Genomic DNA, 21,279 nt, shown 5'->3' with positions numbered 1-21,279 from the left:
ATTTTAATTTTGGTTTTAACTCCTTTTCATTATTTACTTGAGGATGTTTTCTTTGTATATGGCGATTGTGCTATGTACTTCCTTTGAAGCAAGAATTAAATTTCTCATGTTAATACAGGATTATATTTTGGAGAACTTATCAGCCCCAGTCGGTTTTTGTCGGTTATTTTAGAGTGGAATGCAACGCTTGAAAATCAATGAAATTATAAAATAAAAAAAAACATTAAATATTTTTCCCACCTTTACCATGCTTCTGAATTTACGGTAACTGTTAATTTTACTATTTTTAACTCAAATAGGGTCAATATACCCAATTCATTTTAGCATAAGATTCATGGAATTGCTATCAGCTGTATATTTACCTGCTAAAAACGATAATAGTTTTCATTTAACTGCAATTGATTACTGCTCATTTTTTTATTTGCTACTACTGATTGCTTTCAAATATTGATTGTCATTTTTGCTGCATGCTTCACTTTATTCTTGAAACTTTTAGTTCGATATTTCCGAAACTTGTTTCATTATTTTTCACAATCCAGTGTTAACCATTCATCCCTCGTTATCGATAGAAAATAGTCCAATCACGAGAGTTCTTCTTCGGCTTTGCGAAAGTAAAAGGAATTAAATTGTATCAGCTGAAGAATAATTTCACTGTTATTTTATCTGATTCTAAGACGTGAAATCCGTCTGTCAAAAACCAAAATTTAAATTTCATTATAATTAACTTGTTTCATCATAATCACTCAAGTAAAAATTTCTCCCTTGAAACAGAGCTGATTCTGGGCTGAAACTCCACTGAATGCGCTCAAACTGCCTTGAAACAACCTTGTCACTGCACTACACTGCCTTGTCCTCAACAAGAAAAAGAGCACTGAACTGAAACTCTGATGCCATTCTCCCTTGCAAGCCCATTGAATTTGAACTGCTTCTCCCTTGCTGCATGTGTGCCCCACTGATACTGAACTGGACAATAGGCTCAGGCCAGGCCGAATTTATGACACCACTGCGTCTCTCTTGCCGCATGTCTTTACTGCCTTGCCACAGAGCTGCGGCAGCATTGGGTATCCCCTCTCCCTCATGGATTTGAACTGCTTCTCCCTTGCTGCACATGAGCTCTACTGGCACTGAGCTGGACTGGAGGCTCAAAGGCCAGGCCAACTTAATAACTCCACTGAATCTCTCTTGCCGAATGTCTTAACTGCCCTGCCACAGAGCTGCTGCAGCATTTGGGTATTCCCTCTCCCTCATGAATTTGAACTGCTTCTCCCCCCTGACAAAAATAAACTCCACCATGGTGGGTACAGGAAGGGTGGCATCCTTCATGGTGGGTAGTTACCCTTGCACAACCCATGCCCTACCCACCATTAAGGGTAAGGGAAGGAGAGAAAAATCCTTCGTGTACCCTTCCTTGGAACTCCTTCCCTTACCATCCGTGTACCCTTCCTCTACCCACCATTAAGGGTAAGGGAAGGAGAGAAAAATCCTTCGTGTACCCTTCCTTGGAACTCCTTCCCTTACCATCCGTGTACCCTTCCTCTACCCACCATTAAGGGTAAGGGAAGGAGAGAAAAATCCTTCGTGTACCCTTCCTTGGAACTCCTTCCCTTATCATCCGTGTACCCTTCCTCTACCCACCATTAAGGGTAAGGGAAGGAGAGAAAAATCCTTCGTTTACCCTTCCTTGGGACTCCTTCCCTTACCATCCGTGTACCCTTCCTCTACCCACTATTAAGGGTAAGGGAAGGAGAGAAAAATCCTTCGTGTACCCTTCCTTGGAACTCCTTCCCTTATCATCCGTGTACCCTTCCTTGGGACTTAGCATTTATAACTGAAGAAAACATATCCTGAAAGAGTCGCCTTAGCTACTTTCACCTGCTAAAGAGTATTGAGTTCCGTACAAGAATGTAAGCAGTCTTTGAAAGCAAAGATAGACGGGCTACACAACTAATCTTTAAAATTTCCTTAAGGAAAACAATAATATACATATTCAGTGGCGTATCCAGGGGTGGGGTCCGGAGGGTTCGGACCCTCCGCCCCTCCGAAGTATAAAAACACAATCATTTTCCTTCATAATAGAAATCAAAATATTGAAAAATAATGAATTTAAAAAATATTTCTTTGACTATTGAAGTTTTTTCGATTATGAAAAGTGTTTGAATAAGTTGAATTCCAATACTTACTATCCTGTTTTTCAAAACTTTTCCCACCTGGTTTTGGACCCCCCCCCCCAAACGAAATTCCTGACTACGCCACTGTACACAATAGTTTGGAGTTCACACGTAGCCTAAGTAACGAGTCATCGCTTCGTTTTTCATTGAACTATGATGCAAAGCGCATGCTTCCTCAGTGATAATTTAAGTCTTGCTTTCTATAATTTGAATGGTTCACATTAATGCACCATATAACTAATAAGCCAAGTAAAGGAGAGTTTTTCATGTGCAATTTTGCTAATTTGATTTTGAATTAAGTCGTTTGTGATTCTCATCAGTCATGTTTCTTCTCTTTTTCAGGAGCATCTTACTTCCATGACTTCTTTCATTTGGAATATTTTTGTATGTGCTTTTAACAGTTATTAATTTATTGATGTATTTTCATGTTCTAATAAATTGTGTCTTGAAAAATGTTGTGGTCATTGCAGTTATAATAACTATTGTTGATCGCAATCACCTATCCACCCTTTATCTCTTATCATGCATGCAAAATTGTGGGAGAAATCTGTTATGTGATCATCCACTGTTGGCTGGGTTGCGCAAGTTGTTAATTGACTGTGTTTCATATGATTTGACGAGGGAATTTTAATGGATTGGGTAGGGGAAATGTATTCAGCCAAACAAGGGAGTTTCAGCCTGGCATACAAGGGAGTTTCAACCTAGCTATCCAATGGAGTTTCAGTGTAGCTGGCCAAGGGAGTTTCAGTCTAGCTGGTAGCCAAGGGAGTTTCAGTCTAGTTAGTGGCCAAGGGAGTTTCAGTGTAGCTAGCCAAGGGAGTTTCAGCTTAGTCAGCCAAGGGAGTTTCATTGGAGTAGCTGGAGTTCTTAATTGCACTGCTACTGCACTGCCATCCCTCTCAAAAACTCCACTGGTTTGTTTCAATTTCAATGCAGTTTCAGCATAGAAGCAAGGCAGTGAGTTTCAAGGTAGTTTCAGCCCAGTTTCAGTCAAGTTGCAAGGGAGAAATTTTTGCTTGAGCATCACTGTAAGTCAGCATTTTGATGATTGATCTGATGCAGCTACACACTCCGCTCTCTCTCTTTTGCTAACTTTCCATATTTAAATACAATTCCACCTTTGCATTCTAAGATTCATTTGCATCCTAGATTGTTCTATGCAACTTATTTGTGGTCATCCCTTATCCGTCTTCGCATCCACCTGTCCTTTGAAGATTGTATTCTGCCTTACTTTTTGATGAAAAGAAGGCGGTATTGGTGCCACAGGGAATCATTTTTTTGATTAAGTACCCACCAATTCCACCGCCACGTCCTTGAGGAGTAGTCAACCGTGAAGAATTTTTTTGCCATTAGTTAAACTTCCTATGAAGCATTTAGGGAGGATCACAGGGGTCCAGATCCATCCTTAAATTTTATGAAACTTTTTAATTTATATTAGTTTAATATTTTTGTAACCTCATTAAGAAGCAAAGGGAGTGTATGTACAAATACAAATTCATGGCCACAAGCCTCATGCGAGAGAGAATTTGGAGTTGTTTTTATCGCATAGTGTAGCACTTACTACTAAAAAATGCCACTCACCCCTGTATTCCATACTCCCTGGACACAAGTCATGGAACCCCTCCCAAAATTTTATATTGAATCCGCCCCCACTCTGAAGCACTCCCCCATCGAAAATTTAATTGGGGTCATGTAACAACAGCTGTGATACTGTAGGATGATGGGAATATCACATATATTGCACTAAATCTTGTGAAGTAGCAAATGCATTTCTGTTCCAACTAAGGCAATATTTCTAAGTCAATAGGGTAGTTTCCGTCAACAAAGAAAACGAAAGGCATTGATTGCGATTCGCAACCCACCATTAGTGTATTCATAACATACAATTTATTTGGTTTTAGAAATCCCAGTTTAGACGAAGGTGAATGGTCAATTTTAACCTCATTTGAGAAAGGCCAGATTGGCGCCCATGCGAGGCCACTCCACGTGACGTCACAGGGACCTAGATGCTATACGAGTAGTCAGGAGTTTTACATTGTCTGAGATTACCAACGCATGCATGAGGCACAGAGCTCAGGGAAACATCTCTTTTATAATCACCTATTTTAATTGTCTAAGGTCAGAAAGTTTCCTTTGTTTCATAGGGTAATAATTATCCTTATTTAAGCCAATCGCTACCTGTTAGCTGGGTACTTTCCTACCTGCTCGCTCCAAGGTCACCTTACACGGCGGCAGCTGGAACCAAAATGACATCTCATGGGCTTTCCCCAGCATTCATACTTAGCCGTCGCATTTTCATGTGCTTGAAAATTATCACTTTTCATTTTATGGTGAAAACTTATAGATATCGTCATTTAAAAATCTAAAAGTGGGAAATGCGTACTTCAGGAGTAATAATTTTTCGATTTAGGCAGTATAAAAATAAAAGGAAACCTCCCTATTCAGTGCCATCTACTGCATGATATAAGAATGTGATTTTATTCCTAAAGTTATGGTACTTGACTACAGATACTAATACATAAGTGCTCTTTACTGTGGATGCCTGTTCATCCCTGACTGTCCCGTTTTTATTTGGGGAGTAATATTAAATTCATGATTCAACTAACTTATTTCGACTAACCTATAAACGGAGTAACTCACTGCGTATGTTAGGCCTACGATTCGCTCGGTTACTCTTATTCAACCCTCCGCAAGTAGAAATATATATTTAAGTTGGTATAAAGTCACAGCTTCCCTAATAACCTATTGGAACCTTGCCGTCAGTAATCCGCATCCATGTGCACAAGTGAAAAAGTGGAGTAGGGGGAGAAAATGGTGCCTCTCGCTATCTCCAAACCAGGGGTAGTACTGGCTGGCACCTCCCTTTAAATGCCTACAAATTTGACGCAACTTGGGTAGTTATATAGTATTGCATTGTGTGGAACATACGAGAGTGCCGATCCCTTTTGAACAGCATCAGCATTGCCAATCTACTGGATGTATGTAGTCCATTAAAATCTGATCACTTCTCGTAAAATCATTATTCGTAGAACCTCGATCTATAGACGCACTATATCGTTCTATCTTTGGGCGTGAGATTAGTGTATTTATTTACCTCGGAGTTTCCGAATAAGTAAAGTAAAGAAGTCACTGCGACTGATCAAATCTTCTGGAGGAACCTCATGCCGTGACGCTCTCTTTCGAGCGCCAGAAAGTCTCTCTTATCTCTTTTGAGTGCGAGGGAGGATTCGGGAAAGGGTCACGCTTGAGCCAAAATTACTCCTGCCATGGAGCTGGTGTAATTTGCAGGATACGGTACTTGGTACACATTGACAAGTGGGAAACATACTTGTTTGGATAATTAGTTTCAAGAATGAAACATGTGACTAACAATTTCGGGATAAACTTGTTTGATGACAATATCGGTTCAGAGTTCATGCTAAAGACAATTTAGTCGAGAGATGTAAGTTTTTTTGGCATTCAGAATACAATACCTACTGATAGAGGCGATCATGTGAAGTTCATTTTTAATATTTTTAAATGATAGCTGATCAAATAATATTAAAGTGAATAATTTATAAATTCTAAGTTCTGATATTCCAACTTCGAGCCAGTTAGTCGGCTACCAAATTGCTGCTTCATACGTAAATAAAATTAAAACGCTTTGTATGTTCCACACAATGTAATTTCGTATACCGTCCCGGGTTTCGACAACTCTATAAGCATTTTAAGCGAGGATCAGGGGATAGCTAACCCTGCCCTGGATTGATTTCGTTCTGTAACACGGCCCTCAGTCTTTTGGCAAAATGTAAAATATATCCATTTTATTATGGTTTACCTTCTGTATAAAAGCTTCGATCTTACTCGTATTACAGAAAAGTTTTATCAACTGCTTAAGAATGGTATTTCTTTAAAAAATAGATCTTAAGTTTTATAGATTACTTTGATTTCATTTGTCTAAATAAGTAATAGAATCAATAATAAAAACAATTCACAGTTTAGATTAAAAAAAACATTTGAGGGTGTGTTAGGCCATTTAATACTTTCCTTTCCAAAGTTTTGCAAACTAAAATCAATATTGGTAGAATTTATTTAGAGGAAAATATCATACATAAGTACGCACAGTGGTGCAGGGAGGGGGGGGTTTGGGAGATTAAACCCCACCCTCAGAGCTCAGAGAAATTTTTAGGTTTAATCTATTTTACTTAATTTGATTAATATTACTTATAGAATAGTGCGAGGATTAATAAAATATCCCTCAGAAGGCCGTAAAACTCACCACTTTGAACTTTTTATCTTAAATGATTTCTGGAGGAGGGCCCACCTGCTTACCCTGGCAGGTATTCAAGACCTCAAGGCCCCCAAGTATTAGTTATGCCTAAACCCCCCAAGCCTTAATTTCTAACTGTGCCCCTGAGTATGCACAGTTTTTATTCAGAAATTTTAACAATGCCATCATAAACTTTAATATTTCTTGCACATTTGAAGAATTTGGAGTCAAATGAAGCTATAATCAAACAACTTCCCCAAAATAATCTAAAATCTATTTTTGAAACGTTAATGGTCAGTTCTAAAAAGTAACTGTCGTAAAGAAACTATTTAAACAATTCATAAAAGGGTTTTCTAATCCGCACTCTGTAGATTTCAAATCTCAGGGTCAAATTACAACCCCTTATGCAGTTTTTGTCTTTCTACTTTCCAAAGGTGAAAAATGCTCAAATGACTGGACTATAAAATAATATTACATATTCATTTCCGAGAAAGCGATATTTTTCATGCTCTTTTTTCATTACCATTTTAACTTATTGGGCTTATTTTTCCTACCGTAGGGATAGTATGGTAGCCTTCAATCATGGGCCCTGGAGCAGCAGCTTTAGGAATAAATAAATCGTACACCACCTTACATTGACTCAGTGAAGTGACATAGGAACTCAGCAAAATGAAGAATGGAACTAGTAACATAGAGTGACATCTGAAGATCTTAAGCCTCAAGAGTTGAAGATACAAGGGGAACATTCAGTGTTTGAAGACTCAAGTGATGAAGATAGGATGTGTGCAGACTTTGATTTTATATTGTTGGATATTTTGTATCTGTTTCAAATGTATGTGCCTTTTTGATAACTGTGTTTTGCTGTGAATGAGAGAGAATGTGGTTAAGTGTGAATGTGAGAATGTGATATGGTGGGATTGAGAGAATTTAATTAAGGGTATGTTATATGGAGTGAATGAGCTATGTCAATTAGTGTGAGTGAGATTATATAATTAGGTCTGAATGGCATTAATATTTTGAGTGAATGAGGGCATGTCATTTAGTGCGAATGATTGTATGTTCTTTGGTGTGAATTAGGTTATTAATTTAGTATGACTGAGATTTTCGTATGTTATAGAGTATGAATGAGATTACGTATGTTATTTAGTATGAATGAGATTACGTATGTTATTAAGTATGAATGAGATTGCGTATGTTACATGGTATGAATGAGATTGCATATGTTATATGGTATGAATGAGATTACCTACATATGTTATATAGTATGAATGAGATTACGTATGTTATATAGTATGAATGATACTATGTATGTTATATGGTATGAATGCAATTTTGTACGTATATTATTTACTATGAATGAGATTGCGTATGTTATATGATATGAATGAAATTACATAAGTTATATGGTATCAATGAGATTGTGTATGTTATAAAGTGTTAATGAGGGTATTGATTTGGTGTGAATGATTGTGTTATTTAATGTAAATGCTGCTTCATTTAGTAAGAATGTTAGTATAAGTTAAAGGTGAATGAGTGAATGTGATTTAATGTAGTGCTTGCTTTTATCGTAGACTTTGGACAGTGTAGAGTAGTGCATGTCCCCCTCAAATCCAACTGCGTCCTCAACGTGGAGAGGGGGTGTAACAGCGGACAGTCATGTTTCACAGAGGTTATGAAGATGATCTATAAAAAATTGCTGCTTTTTAGTAAACATTTTTTCTTGCTAATGTTTCCACAATAATAGTAGACTACTTTGAAATAATTTAAGCATTTGCAATCGCTCAAACTTTAAAACTGGAGAATTAGTTTGCACACATGACTTTCTGCTGGCTAATGCAGTTGGTGGTGTAAATGTATCTATCGTAGAGTATATGAAATTATTTTCATGTGCCAGTTCTAATTACCTCAGTTTTCATCTCAAGTGATTTCTATTTTGTATTAATAGATTTGTAATTCTTGTTGTAAAAACCACCTGTATTAATTAATTTGTTGATTTTGTCTGCAATAATTTTTTTCTGAAATGTGCACCTTGATATTTCCAGCTAAATTCCATGATACACCATTTTTACTCATGATACACATCTTATACCATGTGCTATTTTGATGAATTAAAATTTATTTGAACACTTATTTATATTATTTATGACTTAATTCCCTAACCAACTTATACACTTTATTATTGTTCTAATATGATAAATAACTAATTTTAAAATGCATGTTTCTTTTTATCTGCCCCTGCCTAAACCAATTTTTTTCACTTATTTCAATTGAAGAGTTTGCCTAATCATTACTAATAAAATTAAAATAATTAATTTTCACCATCAGCAAATGGAATTCTCATTTTTCTATTCAAAATGGACCTTGCTAATTTCTATAAAATCTTAAAATACATCCATGTGTAATCCTTAATACATGCAGAGTTCACTTGCTACTGTGAGCAACAATGAAAAATACCTGTTTTTGTAATTTTCACCTTGAAAAAACATTGTCATTCATTTTTCAAATGTAAATGTTGTTTAATCCAATTTATTTAACTCTTACTGCCTAATCAATTTATATTGTACTATGAGAAGTAGAAACTGGAAATTGCTTTCTATTATGTGGACCTACTAAAACCAATACAGTTTCCATTTCAATTTCATCTTTGATATTTATGATAAAGAAAAATTTCACAACTCAGCCTCAAAATATTTACTTAGTTAACCTACAACAGTAGAAAAAATTATTGATTACTTATTTTTATTGGATAGGGGAGGATATATTTTTTGAGTGGTGGTATGTAATTTAGTGTGATTGTTGTGAGTGTGTTGAATAGTACAAATGGGTATCTAATTTAGTGTGAATAATAGTATTCATTTAATGTGATTGATAATAGGTATTTAATTTTTGTGAAATCGGGTGTAATTGTATCAATTAGATTATGCTGTTTATTGTGAATGAGTGTATTTTATTTAGCATGATGAATATGTTGTTAAAAGTGAATAAGAGTATATAATTTATTGTAGATAGGATATGTTGTATAGTATGAATGTAATTATGTGATTTTACGTGAATGAGAGATAGGTGTGCTGTGAATGTGAGTATGAAATTTGGAGTGATAGGAATATGCTGTTTAGTTTACTATGTGGGTAGTATAGTATGTAATATGGGTATATTTTTGATAGGGATATGCATATGTTGTTCAGGGCTAATGATTGTATGTAATACAGTGTGCATGAGGGAGTTTACAAATTTATTTGTTAACATGGCATCAATGTTAGGATTTTAGTGCAATGAATTAATGAGGGAGAGAAAAACATTAGCCCCAAAAATACGATAAAAAATAAATAGTTGACACCATAAATACTTTTAAACATAGGCGTGTAAACGATTTTTGCATTTTTTCCCAAGGGTACTAATGCAATACTAACAAGGGTACCTATCTCAGTGAAGCAGACTGAAATATGTTTCTGGGGATAAGGTTGTTGTGGTGGAAAGAGTGTTGGCTTCCCACCCCGTGGGCTTGGGTTCAAATCTCGGCAGAGGCAGTTAATTTTCATAGACTGCCTGATCCCTGCTCGAATGCTGTGGAGGATATTTTAACCCTTTCGAGACGGCGGAGTTTTCGTCTTAGCATGACTGCAGTACTGAGTCCCAAGAGACTTCTTACTCGTGGTACGGAGCATTTTTGGAGAGCATTCGTTAAGAATGGTCTCGCTGAACCTTTTTCGACCCCTCCACGCAGGGACTTCGCATTATCTCGGACTAAGAGAGTAGTAGTGCTCCCTCCTTTCCGGGTTTACGACCATACGTGCGGCATTGGTTCGCGGTCAACTTATGTATTGCTTATATGTATTTAGCAAATGGATAATTGTTGCTTGCACGTAAATTTTGAATGACTTTGAATTGAATTCCTCATTCTTATCTGAGCATTGTCAAATTTTAAACAAAGTTCTAAGGCCATTATCAATGCATTTAACGCAGCAACAATTTCCATGTTGATGTTTATGCATAACTCGAGGTATAAGTTAATATTTGTCGTAGAATTTAGTTTAAAAATTGTAAACGCTGCTCAAAACACAAATAATTCAATTCTTAGTGTATATTTCTTGAGAAATGAACAAATATTTATTTCGAAAATTGACTGTATAAACAATTGAATGACCGCTGTCCCGTACCGCTGAGAGGGGTTCTAAAAGACGAAGGGTCCGGGTACCTGCTCCCGGAATCCGAGGGTTAATCCTAAACCCCGAAGCATTGGGTCCCGAGACAAAGAAGTCGTAATCCCACGACCGTCCTAAAAGGGGGGGAGCTAGAAAACGTATATATACGACTTTCAATATCCTGGCCGGGAAAATCTCACACGTATATATACGCCCGTCGTCTCCCGGGTCAGGAAACGTCCACACGTATATATACGTGTACAGTAGGGAAAAGGTTAATTCCAACACTCCGTCCGTTAGATGGGACGTTAAGCCATGGTCTCTTTTGCACCTTTCGGTCAGAGCAAACTCAAGCGGATGCCGGGTTTCTCTCCACCCTTCCTCACCTATCCTTCCCCCATGGTGCTAAAGACACTAGCTTTCCCTCGCCTCCTCATAATATTATAATATCAATATGCTTCATGGGTGTTTGGGTGGTATGCGGGTTGCCTGTACAGATATTTTTTCTGAATTTGCACACTCTGAGAAAAACCAAACATTAAATCAGCTATATATATTGCTTGAATAATGCTGAATATTTAAATTAATCATGGGTCATTGACATACATGATGGAATGTGACTGCATCGAAGCATGGAAAATCAGAGGATAGGTGCCCCTGGGCAAGCGGTGTCCCCCACAAATGTAATGCGTGTAATCCTCAAAATAGAAAAAAATCGTGGGGAAGAGGCTAAACCTCCAAGGACTATGAGCCTGCTTGTTATGGTCACACAGTGATATTGGTTAAATCAGAATTAAATTTTCTCGGTATATGTACTAATGGTCATGGTCGAGGAGTTCAAAGCCCCTCATCCCCAAAATTTTTGGGTGGTTCAGTCTTCGATGTACCCCCTTCAAATCAATTCCTCAAAAAATGGAGGGTCAGATAGCTCGGCTAATGGTCTCCTCAGCTTGCATGTCGCCATCAGAAAAAAATGTCAAGGGGACCAGGGTGATAATTTTGGGGGTTTTGAAGGTTCCAAAGCTTGTGTGGATGGATGCAAGCAGGATGGAAGCAAAGGATGTGTGTTTCCCCCCTCTTCTATTTAGTTTCTTGAACAACTTGATATTTACCTGGTGTCTTGATGAATATGCATTTTAAAAAATTTCTTTAGAAGTTGTGTATTGCCTCATTCAAATCAAAGGGTTTCCTGAGATTTAAAAATCAAGTGATGGGTGAATTATTGGAATTTTAAATTTAAATGAATCACCCATCCGACGAAAAGTATACCAGTCTTTCGTCTTCAGCGAAAGTACTCTTTAAAAGCATCACTCTGCATGGAATGCAATTTATGGATGCTGGGAGGGGAGGGGCCTTGTGGTCCCTTAGGGTGAGAGATTTGTTACCCGCGAGGTGGACTCAATCTAACAAACCATTACCGTCACAGCAGCATGTTTATGCCACTAGGCCACCGCAACTTATCATGATGCCAGTCTTATAAAGCCTAAAATACATATTAACAGTGAAAATCGGGGCAAGTACACAGCAAATACACATGAAATGATCATTAAATCCAACATAAATCAAAATAGAATTTTAAATTTGCAAGTAATTTCTCCCTCTGGATGCCTATATCTTCACGTGCAAAGGAAATATTAGTGGTGCGTAGCCAATGACAACCAAAGTAGTAAGGGATACTCAATTTCCTCATGGAGCAGAAGTGGTGCCACAGACTTTGCCCAAAACTATAGAAAGTGACCGTAAAATTGTGACACAGTTATCCAATTTTGATTAGATAACTATTGTTATTATCGTTGTATACACTTAATTACGTAGCCATTTAGAGCAACCATGCATAGATTTTATTAATCACCCAGTGAATTGGAGTCACCCGTTAGGAAATAAATAAATTTCAGCAGTCCAATTATGGCATTGCAAGCTCTACTAACAACAATGCACCCCGAGATGCATTGAGACCTGAAAACTTGGGAGACGCTATAGTTTTACAGAAGAAGTTTAAAGACACTAAACAATCATAGAATAAAACAAAGAGACTAATTATAACCTTAAAACTGATACACGTACTGATGTACATTGCACGAAACTGACGAATATTTCGACGGGAACTCTTACCGGGGAAAGTTTGCTAAGCTCACTCGATCAAAAACATTAGAAGCACCCAGTTTTCGACACTATATCCAATGTGGACCGCTCAATCAACCATCGTCGCGGATGCGATGACTGGGATCAGACCTTCGGAAAGAAATGAACACATAATCGATTAACATGCTATCGGCGAGAACGACTTTTCTTAGACTATTGGCGGATCCTATAAAACATTTAATTGCACCTTAATCAATTTAACTTCCATTTTTAAATATATCTACTTACCTTCTCTTCATGAGATGCGTTTAGATTCCTAAGTGACATATGTGATATCATTTGACGCCGTCCATATTCACACCTACATGGGAATCATCCGCTAATTATGCATTCATAAACTAGTTACATTGCACATTCCTCTTCGAAAACATCGCCATTTTCAATTATTTTTCTTTTACCTTCGTTTTACTCAATAAAACGAAACATTATATTACACGATGCGATTCTATCATTTAAATTGAGAATGTTTTATTTCACAACTCATTTGTTTCATGGCGTAGGCGATTCGCGAAAACTGGAGCGCGCGCAATACATACAGCATGAAAAATATATAACATTTGAAATACGCATGCATTGTAAAATTAACGAACACCTAAGCATAAAAATCTATTTTAAACATATTGTTTAGTTAAATAACTAGAATCTACTGATAAAGGAATGATAGACGAATCCAGTGACCATATTGTGGACCTTTCAAGGAGTATTGTATCAGCTGGAAGGTAGGTACTGTTCAAAGACAAAGATATGGGGCCAGGTAAATAACAAATAACCAATTTAGTTGGGTTCCAGGATGAGGAAAAGATAAAATTCAATTATTTATCACTTCGAGAGAGCTATGTCCTGAGCAGGGGCGCAGCTAGGAATTTACACTGGGGGGGGGGTTTAGGTGTAATTATAATATCGGGGTGTGTGGGGGTATAGTATACCCACCAGGATAAGCGGTAGGTGCGAGATTAATAAATTGCGGAATTTTAAGATAAACGGTTTAAAATGGTGAGTTTTACGGCTTTCTGAGGGATATTTTATTAATCCTCACGCTATTCTATCAGTAATATCAATTCAGTGAAGTAAAATTGATTCAACTTAAAAATTTCTCGGAGCTCTGGGGGGGGGGGGCTTTATCCCCCAAAACCCCCCCTCGCTGTGCCACTGCATGTGACCACAATTGAAATGGATTAAACTTAAAAATTTCTCTGAGCTCTTGGGGGGGTTTAACCTGCAAACCTCCCCCTCGCTGCGCCACTGGAGGTGAGGAATAAAGAGACTGCCCATCCAATGATTGCTAGAGAAGATTTTCCTTTGATGGGATGCTTAATGAGGGTGGAAGCCACCCACTGAAATTTCCATGTGGTGCTCAAAACTGAAGAATCAGAAAACTCGGAGAAGAATTGTAAATGGATCTGCTAGTAAACGGACCAATCAGACCTCACCTGACCTTGGATCGTTGGTGAATAACCAGGAGAATTTTCCAGTGGCTTTATCACTCGGTAGATGGTGGCAGACCAGTGAGAAAGCAGAGAACTCTTCCTAATATCAATTTTCCAGGACAGCCTGAAATCCTTTTAGTTTAGAGCAGCATAGCATTTAGTGTGCGGAGTATAGTATGCCTGTCATGCTCATTGAGTGTAGAAGAAGGGTAGCATTTTCTGCCACCACACTCCACGGTGTGTTGGGCACAAGCAAATTGAGTGTAGGTATAACCATACTATGAAGGGAAGTACACGTCCACCTAACTATCTTCCTGGTGTATTGAAAGAACCATATCCATTGCTCTTTGAAGTAAGAGCTTCAAACTGTTATAATAGATTTCCCTGCCTTAACGATGACTTCAAAAAAGCAAAATGGAAAGTGATACCCCACTCAGGCAGACATTTTAAGTGGCATGCGGGTTGCTTATGCTTGGATTACAATTGATCTTAGGAAGAGTTCTCTGCTTATGTTGATTACTCTCACGCATGGCAAACCATAAAAGTTCTTTGTGTAAAATTTTAACTTTGAAATTGTAATGTTGAAAGTGATATATATATAGGGTATTTCTGAAGTGGGCTTAATTGCTGTTTTCTCCTCCATAGGTGTTTGTATCCCAAATCCGCCTGAATTCACACAAAATTTACACTTACGAGGTTGAGCAGCTGAGGTTAATATTATCCAATTTTGAAAATGATTTGGATCTGAGACCTAGAGATGAGCAGACAACTTGCCCTCTTAATGCAAATTTAATCCTGATAAAAAGTGATTTCTCAGCCCACCCAGATATCCATTTTCCTCTGTAGTGAGAGTTCCCAACATGGGCGTACCCAGTGAGGGGCAGGAGGGGGCAGCCCCCCCCCCCCTCCCCTAGAAGCAAAAATCGCAAATTTTTTGAAGGAAAATAAAATTTTTTCAAGCAAATAATTTTAAAAACTAATAAAGAGCTGTTAAAGTGTCCCTAAATGCTGATTTCATTCCCCCAAGTTATTTGATCCTGGGTTCACCCTTGGTTCTCAACTGGTACAGTAAACACTCACTTCGCTTAACTATGACCCAGCCCACACAGGGCGAACCGTATCCGCGAATCCTTGAAGACTGTCTACAGAAACCTACGAGGCCGTCTCCGGGAAGCGGTCAGCATCTGGCAACAAGACAACAACAACAAGAAGACGACGGGAAGATACGATGAAGATACCGTGAAGAAATGTCCACGCTGGCCAGGAGATGCGGTTGACCTCGAGGTTGGCTTTCGATTTGGCATATACCATCAAAACAGACTCCGGTTAAACTTTTAAAATTTCAAATTCATCTGGCGTTGTTTCCACTCACACAATGAGTCATCAATTATCTAATTCTAGGCCTTATATGTTAACGAAACAAATTTTTAACATGGTTATATTCACATTGTCTGATGTTCTTTAAGATGATTCTTTGTCTGGGAAAAGTACCAATTCAACTTGCAATGGAATTCGCTTTACCATTGGTTCTCCTGAACAGATTAATATCAAAATGCGAGGGTCTACTGCACATCCTATTTCTTATGCGAGGAAACATTTCAAATTTTTTTTTATTGAAACAATTAGTTACATGCAAGAATATTTATTTCAAATCATTCACATGGAATAAAAGTACTTGATGTGCCACAGTTAAGTAGTGATGCTCTCTTCACATAGAATATAGTCATACACATTTCTCTGATGAACACACATTCACAACACTATCATTATCACAATATCACTCACATCCACTCCATGAAGCATGGATTTTCTTTAATTTTAACAAGAAGCTATACTTCTTCAACCCAAACAAGCATCTCTCAATACTTGGTGAATTATTCTTTGAATCAAGGATGCAATTATTAAATGTGCACACCTGAACTACTAGTACGACAACTCCTGCAATTAAACTTGAGAAATTCGCTTCACTCACACAGTGGTTAATCTTGGTGAATGACTTCAAAAATTGTTCAACAAGAATGTATTTTAAAATATCACAATATTTGTGCTAAAAATACAACATCAACTATTGAACATCTTCAGCAAATCATGCAGAAACATCCACACTAGTGGGAGAGAGTTGACATAAACAAACAGACAGATATTTGCCAAAACGATAGGATGACATGCAGGGAATGCAAAGTGACTCAGAAATATCTTTTCCATCACTAACCACAAAGCTATATATGTATTCTCACAAACGCAGGTGTAATGATATATCTTATGAGTATTAATACAAAAACTCATGCACAGTCACTTAAAGTCAGCAAAGGTACTCCCTTGCCCTCTAAAAACATTCAGTTCACAAGTTAAAAATATTTATAAATTTACAATCTCATTATGTTAGAAACATTTTAATAAATAGCAGACCACATAATAAATACATACAGATGCTGGCACATGATGCCACTTGGTCTAAAAATTATCAATTTAACAAGTAAAAATATTGAAATATAAAGTAGCAGTTTACCTACAACAGTTTTTTTAAGTAAACATTAGAGCTCCAAAATATTAGGCATTAGGGATGAGTTGATAGCTCAATCAGTGGCATAGTATTGTCATTTAAAGGCGGTATGTATTCGTTTTTGTCTGTATTATTAGCATGAAAATATACATGCACGAATATTTCCTGATTTCTTAGACTCTAATACATATACCAAATTTAGCTCTGCATATCTTTAACCAATTAACATGAGCATACAGAAAATTGTAATTGGGATAGAATTGTTTATCAAATCATATGCAAAATAGATGTTAGTCAACATTTGAGGATGAATTATTAAAACATATTATGTGATAGGAGGAAATAATTGTTCACCACTATGTCCAGTACACGGATGCAACTGCATCAGTGAAAGGCCACTGGTGTTTTTACTCTTTAAACTTGCACCCAACAAAGTCTTAATATGAAGTGTACAAGAATTTCTCCATAACAGTTTTTAACTGCATCAGCTTTTCATGAAGTCAAAGTTAAGCACGTCAGGTATTTGAGAAACAAGATTGAATTAATGATATCACATCAGTTTGATTTTCCTGACTAGACATTTTGGATATTTGGTCGGATTATATTTGTATTCTTCGTAGTACTCAAATGGGAAGAAAACTTTAAACAGTTTGCATCTGATGATTTTTTGATGCACTATAACCTTTTTGCCTCGCTCCAAACAATGAAGAAATAATATTTCAAAGGATGTTTTGAGATGCTGTGGTCATAACCATGACAGGAAGGACAAGTCCCATGTTTCAGTGTTATTATTCCAGAGTGAATATTGTGCAGCCTTATATGTTGATAGCTGTTTCATTACATTGCTGATATGTCTCCAAATGTAGAAATATGACAATTCATGCCATAGAAAGGAATGAAAGTCACACTTTTTCGATAAGAAAACTGTAGTTTTGAAGCATATTAAGGTGTTCATGAGAAACTGATTACATATGAGTGAAAATAAAACATGGTATGTCTCTTTACCATAAAATACTGGAGCCTTATTCCTGATCACAAGCACGCAAATGTTCAGTTTTGATTTTGTTCTAATTGAATTTTATATAAACTTTAACCCTTTTGCTGCGGCCCACCCATTGGAAATGTACCCGTCACTTGTGGTGAAAGCACTGAATGCATGGCAGGGAGGATGTGAAGGTACGTTCACAGCAGCAAAAGGGTAATGCTCATAAGCACTATTTTCATATTCTCCTCTGATATGTATTCTGGATTTGGTTCAACTTTCTCAAGTACTATGAATACATGAAGTTCCTCAAATAAAAAGTTTTTATCCAGAATTTCCATGCATAAATTGGCAAAGAAATAAGATTATGCACGCCACCTCAGCAAAATTGCAAATCAACAGCAATTTAATTATCATAGAGATCATTGTGCATTTTCAATATTTGTGCCAGCCCCTCTTCTATTCGAGAATAATTCTCATTTGTTGATGCATTTGATTCAATACATATTATTCCCTTATTTTGATTTAAAAGAAATAGAGGGGCTCAAGAACAAAAAAATAGCTCTTATAATTGACTTGGAAGGAGGTAGACAGCTCGGACTGATTCAAAACTCGAAACAAGAATGTCTCTAGGAGAGATCAACTGGTTATATCTTCCCCAGTCAAGGATAAATATACATATTATACCTTCATTAAGAACATTTTACAAAATTATAGCTTTTGGGGACCAATGATCATGTCCCACTCTTCCTCAACACTTTGTTCTAACATGGTACAATACAGCATTCGGCAATAAAACACAACACAGCTCCGTGCAATGTCTCTGAGTACAAAATTAGGCCCTCTCTTGTTTCCTTTCTCGGTCCTTCATTACCAGCGCTGATTGGGAGATGGGCCCCGAGATGGTCCCTACGGTAGCTAGGGGCACAGCAAGTTTTCCTCCCTGGGGGGCCCCTGTTGCCCTCGGCCCCATCACGTCCTGACCTCCTGTCGCTCTTTGGGGCCCTGCTGGACCCTGGGGACCTCGGCCCCCCGCAGCCCCTTGGGGCCCTGCAGAGGCCGTTGCTGCACCTGTGCTGCCACCCCTCTCCTTGCTTGCTTTTGGCACCTTCTCCGGTCGCAGGCTCCTCATGAATACCGGTTGGACATCCTCGAAGAAGCCTGGGGTGTCAAGCTCAGCAGCCCGGCCAATGCCGCCAATCTTCCCCGTCAGCCAATATGTTTCCATCAGTCCCTTCCCCTAAAAAGAGGAGACCGTGATACTGCTGCGTCAGGTAGGCCCTTGATGTTGATGTGGTCGTGAGCTCGAAAAATGCTAAAACCTAAAGAAAGCAAGAATTCACAAGGCCCCCACCTTACTCAGTTTGGTGGTTTTGTTCAATTTATTATCAAAGTACGTATTCCGCTGGCCAAGGTAGGTTTGCAAATTATTCCAGCCACCCCTTACATGGACTTCCCTCATTCCATCATTTGCCTTACCCCATATTGCTCTGTTTGAATAACTCATTACTACTTTCACTGCATGGCATATAGGCTAATATGCGTATACACCCATGTCTTGTATAGCGCAAGGGATGCGTTCCTTGGGGTCTTTGCGCTATACGAATTTGCGTTATACGAGAGCGTTTTAACATAGGGAAGATAGGGATGCGTTCCTGGTAGCATAGGTCTTGGGTATTGAATTTCCTCTAAAACATCTATATTCCCATAAAAAGCCTTAGAAAACATTATTTCTATAAATATTTATAGTTTAAAACATCTTTAAAGATAGTATTCACGCATTCAAAGACTTTTATTCACGTAAAAAAAAATTCTTACGTGCTTTCGAAATTCCATCCTGTCGTGCGGGTGGGCTAACATCTGCTATCTCTGGGGATCGTAATGCGTTGCCGGCAGTTGACGATTTTTAAAACTAGTCTAAAAACAACTGTTGTGTCACCCAGGCCCTTTTGTAGCTCATCGAAATGACAGGAAAATGCTACTTTAAATGCCATTTCATAGCTAGCGGAGTTTATGGATGATAAATCATTTTAATTTGAAGCCCTCCGAGTCATTAGCAGCTACGTGAAACAGTCTTTAAATGCCTTGAAACCTGACCCAGGTTTTCCTTCCCTGAAAATGAATGAACGAGAATGCATTCTTCTCCAAAAGAATATCGTCTCATCAACACTAAAAACTAGTTGAGGGGGAAAGAACCCACTTTCAATAATAGCTTGGAGTTCATCAGAAAATGTTGTGGTGGCTACGCTATCAACACTTGCAGATTCACCTGATATCGCCGCACTGAAAATACCTGCTTGCCGTTTAAATTCTGGAACCAACCGGAGCTTTCACTTAATGTCTCGGAGCGATTACCACTCTCGTCTTTTTGTACTGATTCACCATGAACTTTCCGTATGTGTAGACCGCTTGGTTGAAGTTGGTGCGGCTGAGGTCACTGATATTTTAGCTTCGTCTTTATTCAGAATAAGGCATCGTGAGTTTAAACTTCTGCGCAATATCGCTTTGACGCTCTCCATTTTCTAAGCAATTGACCTCTCTCAAGTCCTCTTCTAGGATTATGGTTTTTCTTGATAAATTCTTGATTTTTCTACACGCATTCCTATTTTTTGCCATATTCTCTTAAGAGAATATGGCAAAAAATAGGAATTGGTTTGGAAAAACCAATTGGTTTTTACTCTGTATGGCTCTATCTAAATCACCTTCTTCTGCTGAACTGTATTCCTGAGACACAGAAGGCCTATGACTGCGGGGAGGGAACGAAGCCATTGTGTTTGAGACTCTATAGCGGACCCTTTTATGTGCTGATGCTATTCATGCTAAACTCGGCCACCGCTCCATTTCTCCCCCGTGAATACCGATGACCTTGAAGGCTTTAGCGTAGACACTCTACCTGGAAGTCAATCGCCCGGTAACCTATGACGGCAAAAATACGTCTCAAACCGTATTGCTGAAAAATAAAACTCATTTCCACTAGCCCCACGCTTAATTAATGATCTAAATTATTTATTATCATTCTGTTAAGGAGACAAGATAAATCTTCGGTAGGCCGCCTATCTAGACCCAATGACGAGTAATATTTTTGGCAATTGCGCAGCAATGAATTTCGATTAATATATAAACAAAAAAGAAGATTTGAGGCAAGAAATAATATTATTATGCGTAAATTGATAGAAATTTCGTGTGTACTTAGCGCAAGTTCACGTTTTATCACGAGAGCGTTTAAGATTTTTGATTAGGCTACACTGCGTTGCAATGTTTCCCCGAGGAACGAATTTGCGCTCTATCGAAATTGCGCTAATCGAAATTGCGCTATACGAGACATGGGTGTAGTCTGATAATCTGTCTAGAAAAAAATCTCAGGATCATTCTTTTCAAAGGTTGATCTCCCATTTCTCTTTGAACAGCAAATTTGGTTTTGCTGGTGGTGGCCTATATTGCCCAAATGGTAGTCCAAGATTTTTCCATCGCAATGCTTATCCTGGAGGCATCATCGTGCTCTTTCATCACTGGGGTGTCTCTTTCCTTATTTCATTCCTATACACTTTCTCCTGAGATCAAGAATGCTTTCTCCTTCATTTCATTGATAGATTTCTCAATTAACACCTTTGAGATTACCTGATAGAGAGAGAGCACACCTTTGTGCCACTCATTTCCTTATTCATG

General features: G+C 37.9%; 1 protein-coding gene and 1 long non-coding RNA gene across 2 annotated transcripts in view; both read right to left on the bottom strand.

Annotated features, from left to right (window-relative positions):
• LOC124158485 overlaps positions 1-13,160 on the bottom strand; it is a 53,325-nt gene extending 40,165 nt beyond the window's left edge. Inside the window, exons 1-2 of the long non-coding RNA XR_006864807.1 lie at positions 12,930-13,160; positions 12,672-12,791 (exon numbers count right to left, since the gene is read on the bottom strand). This is a non-coding gene — a long non-coding RNA (uncharacterized LOC124158485). The remainder of the gene's footprint in view (positions 1-12,671; positions 12,792-12,929) is intronic.
• Positions 13,161-15,754: 2,594 nt separating this feature from the next.
• LOC124158484 overlaps positions 15,755-21,279 on the bottom strand; it is a 384,878-nt gene continuing 379,353 nt past the window's right edge. Inside the window, exon 15 of the mRNA XM_046533608.1 lies at positions 15,755-18,853. Within this exon, the coding sequence (XP_046389564.1) occupies positions 18,449-18,853 (405 nt within the window). The 3' untranslated portion in view covers positions 15,755-18,448. The remainder of the gene's footprint in view (positions 18,854-21,279) is intronic.

This window comes from Ischnura elegans, chromosome 5, assembly GCF_921293095.1.
Source record: "Ischnura elegans chromosome 5, ioIscEleg1.1, whole genome shotgun sequence".
NCBI lineage: Eukaryota > Metazoa > Arthropoda > Insecta > Odonata > Coenagrionidae > Ischnura > Ischnura elegans.
This window is presented reverse-complemented; position numbering and strand designations above follow the sequence as displayed.